The sequence below is a fragment of the Falco punctatus genome (genome assembly GCF_963210335.1).
Source record: "Falco punctatus genome assembly, chromosome: 11".
In the NCBI taxonomy this organism is placed as follows: domain Eukaryota; kingdom Metazoa; phylum Chordata; class Aves; order Falconiformes; family Falconidae; genus Falco; species Falco punctatus.
This window is the reverse complement of record NC_137591.1, coordinates 16,766,248-16,784,060: the sequence shown is the minus strand read 5'-3', so window position 1 is coordinate 16,784,060 and position 17,813 is coordinate 16,766,248. Positions and strand designations below refer to the sequence as shown.

Sequence of the window (17,813 nt, the reverse complement as noted above, 5' to 3'; positions counted from 1 at the left end):
GTGAGCTGCCGTGGTTTTCCCCAGGACCAAATGAGCGCTTCCTTTGGCCCACTGCGGGGCTGGCCGTGTGCCGGGGGTGCTGTGCTCGGGTGCGGGAAGGCTGCATCCCACCTGCCACCGACGGGTAGGAGATGGCGAAGGAGACCCACCGCGAGATAGGTGTGTTGCAGATCGCTTGTAGGATGTGTCATATCCTACAGGTTGCAAAACATATTCCTGAAGCTGCTTATAACAAAACGAAATGCAGGAGGCACGGACCCATGTAAGTGTTCACCAATGAAAGGTGCTGCAGCACTTTATCTGGGTACAAAAATCAGTGACGTGCTGTTCCGTTCCCCAGGGCAGGTTTCGGGGCTGTGCGCTTGCTAATGGAACTGATGTTCGATGCAGCTGAGCAAGACGCACACAACGCCCGAATTTTCGCCCGCGTCAGCAGCCTGTGCAGCATCCGTGCTGCCCTAATGCCACCTGTTTTCCACCTGTGTGGCATTTCGGTTGGAACACTAGAGTGGCCACCACCGAGGCCAACCTCGCCCCCGCGTTGCTGGCACTGCTCTGGGCAAAGGCTGTCGGAGGGCCAGCCGTGCTGCCCGGAGCGGCCTAAAGTCCTGCCGGGGAGCGGGGCTGCCGCAGCGCGGCCTGAGCCCAGAGGGGAGAAATTAGCTCGCAGCCTACAGATTGGTTTCTTGGGGGACAATTACCGTGAGGGGGAAAGCAGCATTTAAAACGTGGATCCCCAGCGCTGTGGCGGGGCAGGCCGTGCGCACGGTGACGGAGGATGCCCGGGTGCAGCCCGGCAATGGTGGCTCACGGGCCCGGGGCAGCCCGGCCACCCGCCCGCGGTGACCCCAGGTGCTCAGGCCGCCACCGGCAGGCACAGCGGTCCCCCAGCCCCGCACCGTAGGGGCCGGGTCCCCTCCGGCGGGCCGGGGCGGCACCCCTTCCCCTCCGCGCCTCAGGGGCCGTCCCGGGCGGTGCACCCCCGCCGCGGCAGCGGGCGCCCCCTGAGGCGGGGCGGGGCGGGGCGGGGCGGGCGGCGCCCCCGCGGCGGGCATGCGCAGTGCGCGCGCCCTCTCACCCCGCTCAGCTATGCCAAGTATGTGCGCGGCGGAGCCGGGGCCGGGCGCGCGGAGCCACGCCGCCATGGGGCAGCGCGGCCCAGGGCTGCCGCCGCCGCTGCGCAGGGGGGCTGCCGGCTCCCGCGGGCCGGGGGGCAGCGCCCGCTGAGGGCGGCAGCACCCAGGTATGGCCGACCCGCTCCGCAGGACGCTCTCCAAGCTGCGGGGCAGGAGGTCCCAGCGCGGCGCGGCGGCGGGCGCCGGGCACCGCCACGGCGGGATCTGCGCCCCGCAGGGTAAGTGTGCGCCGCCGGGCCCCGGCTGTCCGCCCGCCCGCGGCCACCCTTTCGCCAGCCGAGCGGCCGGTGCCCCCGCCGCCCAGGCACTCGGAGCCCCGGGGCGCGCCGTGCCCGCTCCCCGGGGAGCCGCGGGCCGGGGCCGCCCCTGGTCTCGGCTCTCGGGCCGGCCCGCAGCGGTGGCGTCGTCGCGGCAGTAACCGCTCTTCCTCTCGGGGTGAGGACTCCCGCAGCGGAGCCGGCTCTGGGCTCGCACCCGCGCCGTGCGGGAACCGCCGCGGCTCCCTGCCCCGCGGCCGCCTGTGGCTCCTGCGCGCTGCTTGGCTGGCTTCTCGAGGTGCATTTGACGGCTTCCAGAGCGGTGTTGAGTCCTGCTGTAGTTCCCCTTAAACTCCTAATTATTTTATAGTTTTGCTAGAAAACTTAGTGGCGCGAGAAAACGCGTTGAAAATAGCCGCCAGAAGGGCCGGGACTTGTGTCCCGGTGCGGGCAACGCCGGTGCGCGGCGGCGCTTCCCCCGGGCGGGGCGGGGGCGGCCCTCGCCCCCTTGGGCTTCACACGCGGCGCCTCCGCGTTCGGACCGTGCCGCTGTTGTTACCGCAATGGCTTAGCTGTTCAGTGTATTTTTAAGTTTTTTAAATGCATTTAAATTTCCGTAGGTAGAGGGGAAGGTGAAGGGGGCACCCGACTCCTTAAATACTGCATTGAAGCCTCGGGAAGGAACCGTTGTCGCGTTCTGTATTTGCACGGAGGTCTGGGCTGCCTTTTTAGCATATGTTAAATGCATTAAAGTACAAATGGACAGTAGGCAGCGTTCTTCTGAGTGAAACTTCGCTCCAGAGCAAAAACTCCGTGCCTGACTCGTGTATCTCTGAAAGCTTTGTATTTATTTAAAATTGGCTCGTTACTGTAACATCTAACGACCTGGAAAACTCACTCTGTGATACTGAACCGCTGGTTGTGCAGATACTTGCATGTTACTAAAATAAACACAGGCATAAGGGCTTTCAGGAGCAGGGCCAAGTTCGAGCAGAGGGGAAGCAACGCTTGCTAATACTGCTATCGCCTGCAAAAACTGCAGCTGGAAGATGTACGGGTAAGTGCATCATTTGGAAGAGATTCAGTGAACACTTCCAATCGATGACCTCTGTCAGCATGTTGGCTGGGTGGGAGACTGAGAAGGGCTGCTTTTGGGTACGTGTGGTAGCTGGCGTGTCTCTGCAAGCAGTAGGATTACGGGAGTGTGCTGGAGGTGCTTGCTTATTAATGTTTCTGTGGTAAGCTTTTGCGGATGGTTTGTTATCGAGGTACCCGGATGCATGTTGAAAACAAAGGTGAACTTGCTCTGTGCGTTTGCTGCGGCTGGGACCGAAGGGCAGCCAGAGGCTGATGCCAGATGTGGCACTGGGTATATATTTAGGCACCCTGTACTTCTTAGGAGCCTGCCGCTTTGGGAATTGTAGGCTGCCTTAACGGCAGGAGGTTGTGTGGAAGGGCCTGCGTGTCTGTGCTGAAACAGGAGATAATTTTCTTTGTGGAAATACAGCTCTCGGATGCTCCCATCTATTTGTGCCACTGGAGCAGGGGCCGTGCCTTGGGCTGGCCATGCAGAAGTGGAGGGCTTTGAGGTTGCCATCACCGGCGGGAGGATGCCTGCCCAAGAGGTCACCGATCCAAACTGACTTCTTGGAAATGCAGCCGTAGCCGTGTGCCTGCTGCAGATTGGTTTCCTCTTCTTTTGGTTAGTTCTTATTTGAAAGAGTAGTAAAATTGTGTGAAGGGGAGCCTTTACGATGGCATGCTTACGTTTCCAGGCTCTGGGTGGGGGAAGGAATACAGCTGCTGCCAAGTCACTGAAACTTTGCCAGAGATCTGCATCCTCAGCCCTGCTTTCACGTTTTCCCTAGATTCTGTTAACATGCTGACTTGGGCCCTAGTGTAGCCAAGCACTTCAATGAAGGTGTGTACAGGCTTCAAAACGAGCACGGTTAATTTTGTTGGTTCTTTGAACCAAGTTAATTCTTCAGATAACAAACAGTGTTTATATTGTAGTTTAGCTAAACAAGTAAACCTCGCTTTTAAAATAAAATCATTAAATGATGAATCTTTCATCAAATGAAATGATGGTGTTTCAGATCTTATCAAGGATCTCTTCTATCATTAAAAGTACAAACCTAAAAAAAGGGTCGAAGGGAAGGTGTTCAAGTGACCGTCTCGTTCCTGTCCCCCTGTCTACAGTGAACTTGGCTGGCTTTACAGAGCTGCTCCTTGAGTCCTCCAGAGAGGTGCCCATATTTTAAGATCCATTATTGGTGTGTAAATAATTTTTTGCTGAGAATAATGTTCAAGCAGTATCAAATAGCTGCTTCCAGCTGGAATTTCCAATTGCAGAGGGCTTCGCATGAAAACAAGTTTTCTGTTTTATGAGAATGCAGTTATCCTCATTTAGACTTGGTGGCTGAGCAAACCCTGTCTGGGTTGTCCTCCTCCGCGGAGGGTTGGCTGACCTCCATTCCCTGTTTGTAAGTTGGATGCATTTGCAGCTTTCCTTCCAGTCCTAGCGAAGGGGCCAGTGCTTGCTTGGGCGTGAGGTGCTGTCTTCTTGCACCCCCCTGGACGGACTGCTGTGGTGCCCTGCAGCCTGCTGGGGGTACCAGGGGTACGGCACTGCTGCTGGTGGGCTGCTTGGGCGTGCTCAGACACGGGGCCTAAACAAAGTGACTTTTTTGATGCATGATTAAACATTTGGCTGTTGCTTTAAAGAAATTGTGTCAAGTTCTGGGAGCAGTCAGTGGAATTTGATCAGGTGTCGAATGCAGTTTTTGTTGTGTGATAAGGTACTTCAAAACTTCCCAGCATTTCTTCCTCCTGCCTTCCTTTCAAGGTGGTGTGTTTCATTTTATTCCCCACAAATCAGGGGATGCTTCTGTCTTAAGTATAGGATAAAGCTGGTAAGGACAGCCCCTTCTGGAGGTTTTTGTGCAGGAGATATCCTGACCTTTATTTATATGTAAGTCTAGAAGGGAGGCTGTGTGGGGGTTTTTGTAGCCATTTAAGTGGTACATTACATGGAAATCAGGGACTATTTCTTCATTGATGTAAGTAAACTGGAGAAATACTCTGTAGCAACTTTTCAAACCAATTCTACCTGAACTTTGCAGGAAAAAAGCAGCTATTTCTATGTAAGTATGCGTGACCTTTCAGCAGAGCTATCTCACTGCCATTTATATAAATTACATGGTGTTAAAAATACAGCCAAACAAGCCTGACTCTATTAATTATGTACTTGTTCTCCTGTGAGAGGCTGATGTGATCACAAAACTAGATTTCAACTTATCTTTTGTCCTCTCGAATGAGGTCTAATGCAGATGTCTTGTGGCAGCGTATGTGTTCATCTGTCAAAAGCAAAACAATAAACTAAATACTTGTCTTTCCCTCTCTTTTTGCCTTTCTTTCTGGGAACAGATTTAATAGAAAATGTTTACATAGCTTCGAGAAGCAGGAAGGAGCCCAAGTCCCCCCAGGCCAGCGAGGTCCCTGAGCACAAGCCGCAGGTGAACAGCATTACTGTTTCTAAGAAACGCAGCTGGCTACAGCAGAGCACGCACCGACCTCCTCCTCGGGAAGAAGATGACCCCTGTAAGGAAACGCACGGGGCCGTTATCCTGGTACCCAAATCTCCCATCCCGCTGCCTGAGCCTGTGGTGCCACGGGCTCCTTCCACATCCCCAGTGGGGCGGCAGCGCCCCACACGAAGCTGCGCTCCTGTGGGTGCCCTACCAAGCACCGCGAGCCCTGCTGCACCCAGGAGCGCTGCTTTGGACTTTGGTGAGGATGATGATGCAGATGATGAAGGAGAAATATGGTACAACCCGATCCCTGAAGACGATGAGCCTGATCTGCCGAGGATCTGCCTTTCTGCTGTGAATAGCCCTGGTGCTGTGGGCTCCGCGGCTGTTTGGTACCACCCCACCCCTGGGGGTGACTCTGGGATGGCCATGAGTCCCAGTGAGGGTCCCCCACGCTGCATGGAGAGTGTGGGGAGCAGTCGGATGGCTCAGCCTAGCGAAGAGAGTCAGGCTGATGCCGCGCATCCTGGGGAGCACGTGCAGCAGCACTGGCAGAGGTTTGCCTGCAAGGCTCCCAGTGTGCCAGCAGTAGAGGACAATCCTGCCTTTAAGTGCCCTTCAACAGGTAAGAGGGTTCAGGAACATAAAAGTGCTATGTTCTCCGTTTTCTTTTAGAGGAATAATAAACCCTTGTAATGTCTCTTTTCTATTTCTCCCCCTTTTTATCTTTATCAAGCAAACTTGTGGAGTTATCATTTATCGAGCAAAAAGGTGGAAATACATGTCATGTTCATAAAGAAAGACTCAGATTGTGAGACTGATACCTACTAAATGTAGAGCTGCACAGTTTTTTGTCAGTCAGTTTGTTCACGGCATGTCCAGGTGTAGTTGTCCTCTGTGCTCTTGGGCCTCCATCCTGCTGAAGATGAAGGCTTTACAAAGCGAGCTTGCCAAAGGCTGGTAATGTGAGGACACGCTGGCTTTCCTTTGTTAGCTAGTGTCTAACCCTGGCCTTGGATTCCAGCCTTGAAGCTACTTAATGTCTGCATAAGTTTCTTTAACTTGCTGTCTGGGACTTTTTAATAAAGACTTTTTGGAAGACTGTATAAATGCTATTCATCACGTCGCTTTCTGTAATTGCTGTCTTGTTGGCTGTCTCAGGCTAATCTAATAGACTGGAGAGGAGTGGTTTTCACTCTCAGAAGCCAGCCTCTTTGTTTCTTGTTATCTTTGGCTGAGTGTTTGGTAGTCTCATTTCCATAATTCCATTAGCGTGTGAGTTCAACATTTTATTAAAGATTTTTCCCAGCCTATTAAAAAAACACAAACAAAAATAAAGCCACACCGAACAAAAGTAAGCGTAAAAACCCCAACCCTTTCCAGAGAGGTATTATTTTTAATTAGTGATGTGTCTTACATTATCTTGACCTTAACTCTAGTATCCTTTTGAGAGTTAGAAACAGTGTAAACTTCAAGACACAGGGAATTCCATGTTCCCTGGTTTGGAGAAAGTTCACCTTTTCTTTGCACTGCCATTTAAGAGCCTGTATTTCTGTGTGGCTCAGGAGCGAGGACCTGAAACGCTGGCTTTGGAGCCCGGAGCCCACGGCTGGGGTTGGTCTCGCCATCCCAGCAAGGCCCTGGCCCCGCATCCCTGCCGGCCGGCAGCCGCTGTGCCTGGATTCCCAGTGCGGAGATTGCTTCTGGGAATGGGGCTTGTTTTTAAAGGCACCAGAGCAACCGCTGTAAACAGTGGAACAAAAAAACACTTGGTCTTCTCTTCTGGGAGCTCACATTTTGTTCTTTTTGTGGAAGTGCTGCAGATACAAGTGTATTTTTAGTTGCAGAGTGTGTTAAAGTTGTCGGGTGTTTATTTAGAAATAGCTCACTTTATTGCTGCATTAAATACTTAGACCAGTTGTATTTGCTTGCAAGAGGGATGGAATACCATGTCATTAGGTAGATTTTTTTTGTCATCTTTGGATCTCTAGGTGCTTTGGAGACGTCAATAAGCATGGTTATTTAAGAAGGCTGTATATGTGTATCCTGCAAGCTGTTTGAACCCCCGTTTAGGTGGTTAATCTCTCAGTATATAGGTGACTTTTTAAAAAAAAAATCAATCTCTTTATGTAAGAAGAAAAAGGTCAAAATTGTTTTCATACTGAAGAAACGTTTATTTCTCAAGGCAAAATTGCCCATTTAAAGTGTCTCGTGAAGCCAGGAGGAGTGTTATATATTTCACTCGATAGGTTTGTTATGCAGTGAGTTAATTAAGGTACTTTAAAAGCAGCTTTCCTTTTGCATGTATTGAATAGTGATCACATTGAATAGATTAATTGATGATGAAGTGGACCCCTGCTGCTCAGTAATTGGCTTTATTATGGAGAAGTGGCTTAGTTCTTCTTTTTAATCCAGTTAAGGTATCTACAGTTATTTTCAGTCAAATTTAAAATGACAGCTCATCCATACAAAATTGCTGCATGAAGGGCAACATGGCCAATTTAACTTTGTGTTAGGAGCTTGTCTGATTATACAACCGCTATGAAATAGCTGTCTGCAGAGAGCTGGGTATGGTAAGCAGTAACTCCTGACAAATAAGCAGCAATAACTCCTGACAAATAAGCAATTCCTGCTTTGGGGGAAAGTCTGCTTACCTTTCTTATTGATAGGAAATTATGTATGTCAATATTGGTTAACATTAGAGTCTAAAGTATTAGATCTTGGGAAGGGTAGACAGAAAATGTGGGGAATATAAAAGCCAGCAAAATGTCTTAGTTGTTTGTTTTGTCATTCGCTGTTTCCTTCTTTGGAATCAATTTTACCTTCCAAACATTAAACATTGCTGCCTTATTTGGATTTCCCACTTAGTAGAGGGAAAATGGTCGTGGATTTTTTATTTTTAGAGTCTCATTATTAGACAGAACATTAAAAAAAAAAAAAGAATGATAGAATTCAGTTATTGGGGGAATCTACAGCAGCAAGTAGATATTTCTATAAATGTTATCAAGAAGATGGATCATCATTGTAGAGGTGCTAATTTGCTCCATAGTCTTTAATTTACACCATTAGTTCCTGGTGTTGATCTGGTTACTTTCTACAGTAAATGCCGTTTGTGTTAATAGGATTTGTCAGGTAATTCCTTAATGAATAATTCTAGACATGATGGCTTTTAAAAAGAAACTGATTAAAAATAAGGCGCCCCTATAGCAGAGCTAGGGGAAATAATTCATGTATTTTGTTTGTAGCAAGGATATCAGAGGTAAGAATAAGACGGTAACTTGGTTCCGAGTTAGTAATGTAGAAACATAGTGCCAGCTCTTGCTCTCAGGTCTGGGAGGAGTTTAACTGGAAAAGGACCCTGGGTCTCCTTGCACAGGCAAATGGTTATGATTAGAAAATAGGATATTTTTTTTTAATAAATACAGCATGAAAAATTAGAAATATAGTTTTTTGCATATGTAAAATGTTAAAGTAAATTCTCTTTACAGCTTTTCAGGGTTGAGCTCTAACTGTATGTTTTTGTAGATGTATCGCCTGCAAAATGTTGAAGAAAACCAGCCCTTTATAATGTTGGCCCCTGTGACAGATTTACGTTGTGGAGCTCAGAATAGTGCCTTCTGAAGAATTTGTAATATTTTTGCTTTTGGGGAGGATTACTGTTGGGATTAGTGTCCACCTAATCAGTGGAATCGTGTCATGTGTCTGTACCTTGAAGACATCCTGGTAGGACTTATACACTGTAGGTTGCCAGGCTCTGCACTGTGCTTTTGCTACTGAAAATGTACACATCTTAGCTATCTGGATGGAAAATCCTGGTAGGAATCACCATAAACAGGTAATTTTTTTCCAGTGTTGTAGGAAGTAAAGACTGATGGCGTATTCCTGCTTAACCCCATTACATGCCAGCTGGAGCTTGGCTTAAATCACACTAAAACTACATTGCTCTTCTCCACTGAGACTGTGACCACCATCCTGGTTTCCAAATACATCTGTTGGGGCCAATGCAGGCAAATATTTTGCATGCTTAAATGTTGCAAATAAGCTCCCAGCAATATACGTATACTGGGCAGCAAATCCTATCTACCAATTTCCTTCCACACGTTGCAAATACTATTTGCTTAATTATTTTTTTCCAGATGGAAGATGCTTTGTGATATAACTCTTTTCCACGTGCAAGGAGCTTTGGTTTAATGATGTGGAAAAGCATTCATGCGAAATATTTGTGTTATGTTTGAGATGCCAAAATGGTTTGGTGTGTGGCAGAAAGGTCCCTCTGCTCCCTCTTTCCCCTGCAGACCTGAAGCCAGTTTGTCGATGGGCTTTTGGAGAGTTTGTGTACCTTTTGCACGTCAAGGGCTTATCCATGCATGTGTCTTTGATCCATGGAGTGCCAGTGCCATAACGACCTGCTGGTGAAAAGCAAAAGGGTGTAGCTTTTGTGAAGTGGAAGCAGTAAATTTAAAATAGCTACTGCCTTTTTCAGTTTCTGATTTGTGTCGAGTAACTGTTTATATCTTCTGACTAGGGAAATGGGGGCAAAACTCCTTTTCATGCCACAGAAGACACAGCGAGGGGAGGAAATCTTGGTAGGAGCAGCCCAACTGGACAGTGCTTGGCAGCAGCCACACCGCTGCTGCTTGTGTCTTGGTGGGATGCCAGTGTCTGAATAGAGCTGACTGGTTTACGTGCATTGCAGAATCATTAATGTTTAAAATATCTGCAACAAACTCATGCTTGTTTGTAGATACCGAGCTCTTCAAGTCTGGTCAGACATCTAAAGTACTGTTACATGTGCTTGTTCTTCTCTCTGATGAGATGCTGCTGTCGAGGATGCTCTGAGGATTGCCACTGTGATGAAGAGCAGGCAGTGGTCAGCCCTGTCACCTCTCAGCAGGCATGCTCCAGAGGTTATGCTCTAATCATCTCCTGTTTTAATCAGTAGGCTATTTAAAGCAATTTATTTTATATCTTTTGCTTCTGTAAAAGTGATCCCTGGGTTGATGGGTTTATCATGACTTAATTAATGTCAGTGTGCATAGCATTTGAAGAAAGCAAACTACCTTTACAGAGCTCTTGGAGGTAATTTTTGTGTGTGGTGGTTTTTTGGGGTTTTTTTTGGGTTTTTTTTTTTTACCTTTTTAATAATTTCTCCATTCCCTAACTCTGAAGCGGTCTGGAGAATGGTAGGGAAATTAAATTACCTATGAGGTTTAGTTTGGTGGAACTCGGCATTTCCATTAGCTATGAGAGTGGCCATTTGGGACTTTACAGCTTTTCCGAGGAACTTTAAAATAACTCAGAAACCCTACCTTAAGCGATGAGGAATGTAACACGTATAATAGGGTAATCAAATGTGTCTGTAGAATAGGATGTGTTGCTGGCAGTGGGTATGACTGTGATATATGTGCCCAAGTACATGTAAATAATGTTAAGCAGGGTCAGACGGGCTTTTTTGCTGTGCTAGATCACTACATCTGTCTGGCAGGCACTGTGTTGTATGTACTCGGACAGTTTGAGTCCTCTCTTCCCTTAGGGCAGCGTTGTGTTGGGCTACGGTCCGGTCCGTCAGCGCCAGCCTGCTCGACCAAGGGGGGGGGGGGGCGCAGCAATTGCCCTGCAGAGCAGACACCTGGCCGGGTGGGGTGGGAGAGGGGGTCTGGGTTTGTGAGGCACTGTGGGCTGTTCGTGTCTCTCCAGCTCCGTTTCTTTGATCATGAGAAGGCTTCATCCTTTCACGCAGCCGTATCGCTGAACAAAATAAAAAGTGGCTTTGCTAGTCAAGCTGCACAAATAGCTGATGGAAGCAGTCACTTATGATGTTAAGTCCATTTGACTTGGATTGCAATTTTTTTGCTGTATTACTCATGCTGGTAAAGTTTCTGGAAAGCACAAGGTTAATGTAGTAAAGATGGTATATCATGGAACAGCTCAGGCTGGACAGGACCTGGGAAGATAATCTGGTCCACCCTTTGGTGGGAAAGGGAGCCTAGATGAGATTGCCTAACACCCTGTCCAGTTCCATCTTGAAAACCTGTAGTGATGGGGACTCTACTATGTCTCTGGAGAGGCTATTCTAGTGATTGAGTGTTATCATTGTAAAAAATAAATATGTGTGTGTGTGTGTATATATATATATATAAAATAGTCAGCTGTGTACATAAAACTGACCATCCCCTTGCTGGTCTGGTAGTCACTTACACAACAGGTGCCTCTTACGTTTCACCTCTTTCTACCATCCTGCTGTAAGGAGATTTTTGAAGTTTAACTGCTGAGATGGGGTGTGTGGTGGCAGAGCGAGTGGGGACAGGGACAGCGAGGAGCCTGTTTGCAGCACAGCCTTGCAGCTTGTTCAAGGAACAAGGCACAGCTCAGTTCCTCCGGCACCCGTGTGGGAAAGCGACGTCGGATGGGTAGGCTGGGAAGCTACGTGTTCCCAGACTGTGCTACAGCTCCTTTTGCAGCTTATTCAGAGTAGTCATGTACACTCTTTAAAATTGCATGCATACCTCAGCGCATTGCTGGCTTTAGTGGAACAACATGTGGCTGAACGCTGGTGGGAATAACATCCTGCATAATACTCGACTGTTAAGTTTCTCCCAGCCACGTATTTCATTTTAACTGGTTGGTGCTGAACACAGCAGAAGTCGGACGCATAAAAGTCAGAATGTTAGATTGACTCTTCAGTTTTAATGAGCTGGAGGGCAAGTTTAATTTGCTGGCTTGCTTTTCCAAGCCTGTGCCAGAGACTTTTGACAGAGAGGGGAGATGAATGTTAGCGGGCTGCAGTGTGGCACGGATGGCTACAGAGCACTCCAGGCCAGCCCACCCGTGGGACCGTGCCGTGATCTGCAGTACAAGGGAAGGCTTTGTCCGCTTTTATCAAACGCCACATTTCTAACTAGCTGCTTGCCAGAAAAGCACAGCAGGCGTGCTAGAAATAGCCCTTTCTCTGCGAGGGAACTACTTCTGTGAGATGCAGGACTAAATTCGTTTTCTTCTGTCACTCTGGAAAAGATTCTATGTACTGTTCTCCGTAACTGAAACTTTCCCTTATAAAGATACTCTTTCAAGCAACTATCTGCAATGGTTATTGAAGGCAAACTTCTGCTGGGACCAGAACTAGTCTTCATAGGGTTGTTGGGGTTTTTGCAGGGGGACAGGACAGGGGTGGGGTCTGACGAAACCCACAACAAATCACTTTGGTCAAAGACCAGATCGCCTGATTTAGCTGTGTAAGTGAAGTATAAAAAGTGAGTTACAGCTAAATGGTGAAAATTAATTTGGATGAACAAGGGACTTGTAAAAATCACTAGATGTATGGTGATTTGGGCTTGAAGTTTAGAATGTAAAGCAGTAAGCCTTTGAGAAATCTGTAAGAGAAACCTCTGTGAAGTATGGCTTGCTGGGTATCTCATGAAACCAACGCTTTTTTCTGTTTATATGCTGTAAATTGACTCTCCCTTTCCCTGTCTAGGAAGCGGGGGGATGCCGGGCAGATAGGGGCGCTGGAGTCTCGGTGTGCTGCTGGGGCTAAGTCCACCAGGCAGGGTTGGTGTGCTTGGGGTCTCCACAGCACCATCACCTGCACAGGGGAGGCTGTTGGGAGCTGCTAACGACTGCAAAGTGCTGAGTGCATGGGGTGGTTATTGCTAGCAAGAACCACTGCTGGTTTCTCAAGGGATAGAAAAGTGACTCTAAGTGGAAGTGCTCATATAATTTTATTAATATCTATCATTCTCACCTCAGTTCCCCTCTTGCATGCTTCATTAACTGGCGTAAATTCATTGCCTTTCCTACGGTCATTACTGCCTCATGCTGGTGGCAGTGAGAAAAGCTTAAGCTGTAACTTGGTCTCTGGACTTCCTCGACTGTTGGAGCACGAGGTGAACAGCAGGTTCCTGGACTATGTGCAGTGCTGGCTTATGTCTGGTTGTGTTCCTTAAATAGTTGTCTTTTACTGCTAAATTGAGAGAATCTTTTTTGCTCTTTAGAATCAGTGCCTACTGTTTTTTGTTTTGTTTTTTTTTTATCTTGAAGGGTGGGTGATTTCACATGAGATCGTCACTTGGGAACCATATACTTCTAAGCTCTGCCGTAGGATGGTTGTGCCAGGAAAGATGGAAACTTGCTGGCAGGAATAAGGCAGTGCAGGGTGCAGCGTGCAGCTTTTGGAAGGAATAAATCCTCGTGTTGTGCCGCCTCCTCCACCCTGTGGCAGAAAGGAGGTGCTGTGAGAAATGGAAGAGGTGTGAGGCACTGCCTGCACTTACACTGGAGGGATTTAGGGCTCTTTGGGATAACAGACTGACATGCACAAGAGTAGCCATATTCTTTACTAGAGATGAGTGTCTGTCTTCTGGACCTAAGAGGAGTGGGCAATGCTGATGGGCTGGCTATGTAGCTAACTGCTTTGTAAACAAGGCTGCATTTGCCGTATTCCAGTTTAAGGCTGATGGTTGCACCTGTGCCGCAGGAATGCAGCCATGTCTGCTTGTATGGGAGATACAGCACAAACGGATCGAGCTGAATGTAGCGGGTGAGATAGCTCGTTTGTTTATATGTAGTTTCTGGCCCTTTCATCTCCGTAAAGCAGAACAAATCTGGCTTTTGACGATGAACTGCCAAATTTGGCTGAACGAGTCAGCAGAGCGCAGTTTTCTGAATGCTCGTGAACATCTGACTGACTGACTGAACGATGGTTGACTGATTGAATTGCTTTTATCAAGGTATGACAAATCATCATGTTTCCCCTAGTTCAAGGTTTATTTTCTCATTGCTGTGAACTACAGTTACAGAGTAGTTTGAAAATGACTGTTCCTCCTTTTTTCCTCTAAAGGGTCTGGAGTTGCACTTGCGCACAAGGCTGACATACCCTCAACAGAGGTTTCTCCTCCAAGTCCCAGTCCTCTGAAAAAAAGTGGATCAATCAACTGGCCTTTCCCTGATAGAATTAAATCTCCCAGGACTGTGAGGAAGCTTTCCATGAAAATGAAAAAGCTGCCAGAGCTGAGCAGGAAGCGGAGTGTCAAGGGAGCTTCAAGCCATACTAGTTCAGATAATCCTCCCCCCCTGCTGAAGGGTAGCTGCCTGGATACAAGCCATACGGTGTCTTTGCCATCTTCTGGAAACTCAACCACAGCTGCCAGCAGGAATGTGATAAGTCGTTACCACCTTGACAGCAGTGTGTCATCACAACACACCTACAAGAAGAAAAGCTCCAGGAGCTCCAAATCCTTCAGCAAAGGTGGTTACCTCAGTGATGGTGACTCTCCTGAGCTTATAACAAAATCAGGTAAACATGGGCATGAAACCAAGTGTGGGAAAGGAAAGGAGAGCCTTCCAAGTAACAGTGGTAAACCAGAAATAGATATTGACGCCTTCAGACACTACAACTTTTCTGATCAACCCAAGTGCTCTCAGTACATCTCTGGACTCATGAGCATTCACTTTTATGGTGCTGAAGACTTAAAACCACCAAGGATAGACTCAAAAGATGTCTTTTGTGCAATACAGGTTGACTCAGTAAACAAAGCGAGAACAGCCCTGCTTACATGTAGGACAACGTTTCTAGATATGGACCACACGTTCAACATAGAAATTGAAAATGCTCAGCACTTAAAGCTGGTGGTGTTCAGCTGGGAACCCACCCCACGGAAAAACCGGGTCTGTTGTCATGGAACGGTGGCTCTTCCCACTCTCTTCCGAGTGACAAAGACTCATCAGCTGGCTGTCAAACTGGAACCGAGGGGGCTGATTTACGTCAAGCTGTCGCTTATGGAGCAGTGGGAGAACTCTCTTGATGGCCTCGATGCAGATCGGGAGCCCGTGATGTTTGGGGTAGATGCTCGGAAAGTTGTAGAGAAGGAAAATGCGGGCTTGATGGTGCCGCTTCTGATGCAGAAATGCATTCTGGAGATTGAAAAGAGAGGCTGTCAGGTACTGTGCGTATTTTAATCTGTTTTGTTAGTATTTCTGTGTCAGGATAGCTGCTGTTGGAATGTGTGAGCAGTGAGTGGGAAAGGGGAAATGAAAAACACTTCTACATGTCCCTTTTTTTTTTTCATTTTTGCTTTGCAGCTCCTGTTTGGTGAACACTAGTCATTGTAATGTGGGAAGAAGAACAGGACTGTGTGAAATCAGTGCTTCCAGCTTGGCCTTTGTAGAGGAGCTGTACGCTTGCTCACAGGAGATGCTTGCAGTAGTGCTTTAGGGCTAGGGGTAGTGAAATGAACCTGCAGCCGCCAGCGTGCAGAGTCACCCTCAAAAAGCAGAGCTGAGATGAGAACTTGGAAATGCTTGATTCCTGAGGCATGGGTAACTCTGTAAGGACATGCGTCTAGATGCAAAAATTAGTGTAATGCTGCCTCCTACCCCAAACCGAGGCATTGTGTGCTGCGACACAAAGCGATGAGGGCAGGTCTTTTGACAAAACTTTACTTACATGTGTGCAGTCTCAAGCCGACATGCCAGAGACTTATCTCTGCCCTTGCTTTGTGCACAGCATTAAGCTGAGGAGGAGACTCTGAGGGGCTGAAATAGTTGTGTCCCCATGCCACTGCTCCTTGTCTTTCTTCAGGTTGTTTTCAAAATTAGGACAGGAGGTGAATGCTGTAAAGCAGCAGTGCCCAGTGCCTTCCCTTCATCCTAATACAGTTTATTGCTTGATACAACCTAATGGACAAAAATACGTGTGAGAAACAAGGTATGGAAACAAATTGCCAGTTATGGATGCTAGGCAAGAAGTCTGTTAGGAAGAATTATGCGCAGTCCTGAGGTCAGATGTTCCCCTTGGCAATTAATTTGAGACTGGTGGGAGGACTCTTGCATGCTGTTCCACAGCATGTGTGAGCCTGCAGTTTCTTTTACACCTGTTCTTGCTCAGGTGAAATTGAGAAGTAGTCACACCTACCACTGTTACTATTTTAAATTGCTGACAGGTTGGATATAGTCCCAGGTGTTATGAGATTAACGCTGATATTTATAACCTAGGTCATAAAATATAAAGAGAAACAGTACTTCTATGTGATTACTTTGCTGAAAGTCACTACTGATAACTGTATGTTTCTTACTGTGACTGTTTCCCCTAACATTATGCAAATCAGTGGAAAAGAGAAGTTTTATTCTTTCCAATGTATGTGTCCCATGGTTTCAGCTTTTTATTTTGGGCTTATTAGCACCTAGTCATGCAGATGGTATTGGGTAATCAAGGCAACATTGGTAATGAAGTGATTGGGATCTGAATTGTCTGAATGTACCTGATGCTTTTGAGCATGAAATCTAATTTGTGTATTTGCACAGGGAGAACCAAAAATGCGAAATATACTGTTAACTTCTCTTTTTAACCATGTACTTGTCAGATGGTTTTGACTTTCCTATAGACTGCAGACTACTGTCCAGATGTATTATCTCCACCTGAGTTTCAGATGTGGCATTAGAGAATTTTAAAAGTTCAAAAAAAATTTCTTGGGCAAATACTAGAATCGTATTCAGACTTGGGGAAGAGGGAGTACAAATTACATTGGGTAACTTTCCATTTATTTAAACAGGAAATAATATATGGCCAGACAAATTCTGTTGTTTGCAAACCTAGATGCACATAGTCTAAGGGGGTTTTGGTTTGGTTGGGGTTTTTTTCTTTGTCTTTTGAGTCCATGGTAGTTTTGGACTAACCGTTGACTGCTCAGTACAGCTGCCTATAAAGCTCATGGAAATAAAATGAGTTATGTTTAAGATTTAGTTCCTTCAGATCACGAGTGCTTTGTGTAAATGGTGTTGGGGAAAATGAAAAATAAATTATCACAAAATGCAAAATCTGAGTGCATGAAAGCACACGATTTAACTAGCAATTCAGTCCAGGAGCCTTGTGGGTTTCATGTTAAATAACCCCTGTTTTGCATGAAACTTCTCATATAATTTGAAACATGTGGAAGTCAGCATCTTGTCATTTTTAAAACAGCATAATAGAAGTGTAATAATGCAGTATTCACAGTTTTCTTGCAACTCTGGTTACTGCAATAAAATAAAAAGTATATTTTGTTCAATATATAACTTAATCTTCTAGGAAAAATGTTTTTGCTTGTTTTGTTTGGGGTTTTTTCCAATTGCTTTAGAGAATATGTTCTTATTTTTAGTAGATAGTTGGATGGCTACTTTTTTTTGCTAATGATTAATAAATGTATTTTGGTATACTGTAATTTGGTATACATAAAGCTCAAAACACTTCTCATTTCTTTCTGCTGAAGTTGCAGTTCTATCTTGTATTATTAAACAGTTATACTAGGATAAATAATGGTGATCTGACTGAGTAGGATAAGAAGAAAATAGATGTTTCACCTGTATTTCTTTGTTTCCTGAGTTTGCATAAAAGCAAAGAAGCAAATGATTCCAATTTAAAACTCATGTTCTGTTGATAAAATACTGCTCAGTGTGTTCACTGTTACAGAAAGCATCAGCGTTATTCACTTACTGCTCAACAGTCCTGACTGTGTCTCTTGTGAAACATTTGATGCTGTATGTACGTGACCGTTTGGTGTTTGCAGTGTTTTGAGTTTCCTTAACGTACGTTTCCAAACAGCTGTTTTACTGTGCTTCCCAGGTGAGACAATGCATGATGTCGATTATTATTAGTCCCTCTACAGGAAAATGACTGATGTGGGGCCGTTGTTTTTGCTTCTAGGTGGTAGGCCTGTATCGGTTGTGTGGCTCGGCAGCGGTTAAGAAAGAGCTTCGAGAGGCGTTTGAGAGGGATAGCAAGGCTGTTACTCTCTGTGAAAGCCAGTACCCAGATATTAATGTCATAACAGGTAATACACTTATCTGCTTCTCTTTTAATGTAGAATTGTGCCGTGTTCCTAACGTACCTTTTAAAAGGTGAAATTGTGCTCTGAACT

The 17,813-nt window shown here is 46.5% G+C and overlaps 1 protein-coding gene across 1 annotated transcript in view; it reads left to right on the top strand.

Annotated features, from left to right (window-relative positions):
- The first annotated feature begins 824 nt into the window (after positions 1-824).
- Positions 825-17,813, top strand: part of SYDE2 (synapse defective Rho GTPase homolog 2) — a 29,374-nt gene continuing 12,385 nt past the window's right edge. Inside the window, exons 1-4 of the mRNA XM_080406730.1 lie at positions 825-1,354; positions 4,820-5,548; positions 13,760-14,859; positions 17,600-17,726. Of these exons, the coding sequence (XP_080262856.1) occupies positions 1,246-1,354; positions 4,820-5,548; positions 13,760-14,859; positions 17,600-17,726 (2,065 nt within the window). The 5' untranslated portion in view covers positions 825-1,245. The remainder of the gene's footprint in view (positions 1,355-4,819; positions 5,549-13,759; positions 14,860-17,599; positions 17,727-17,813) is intronic.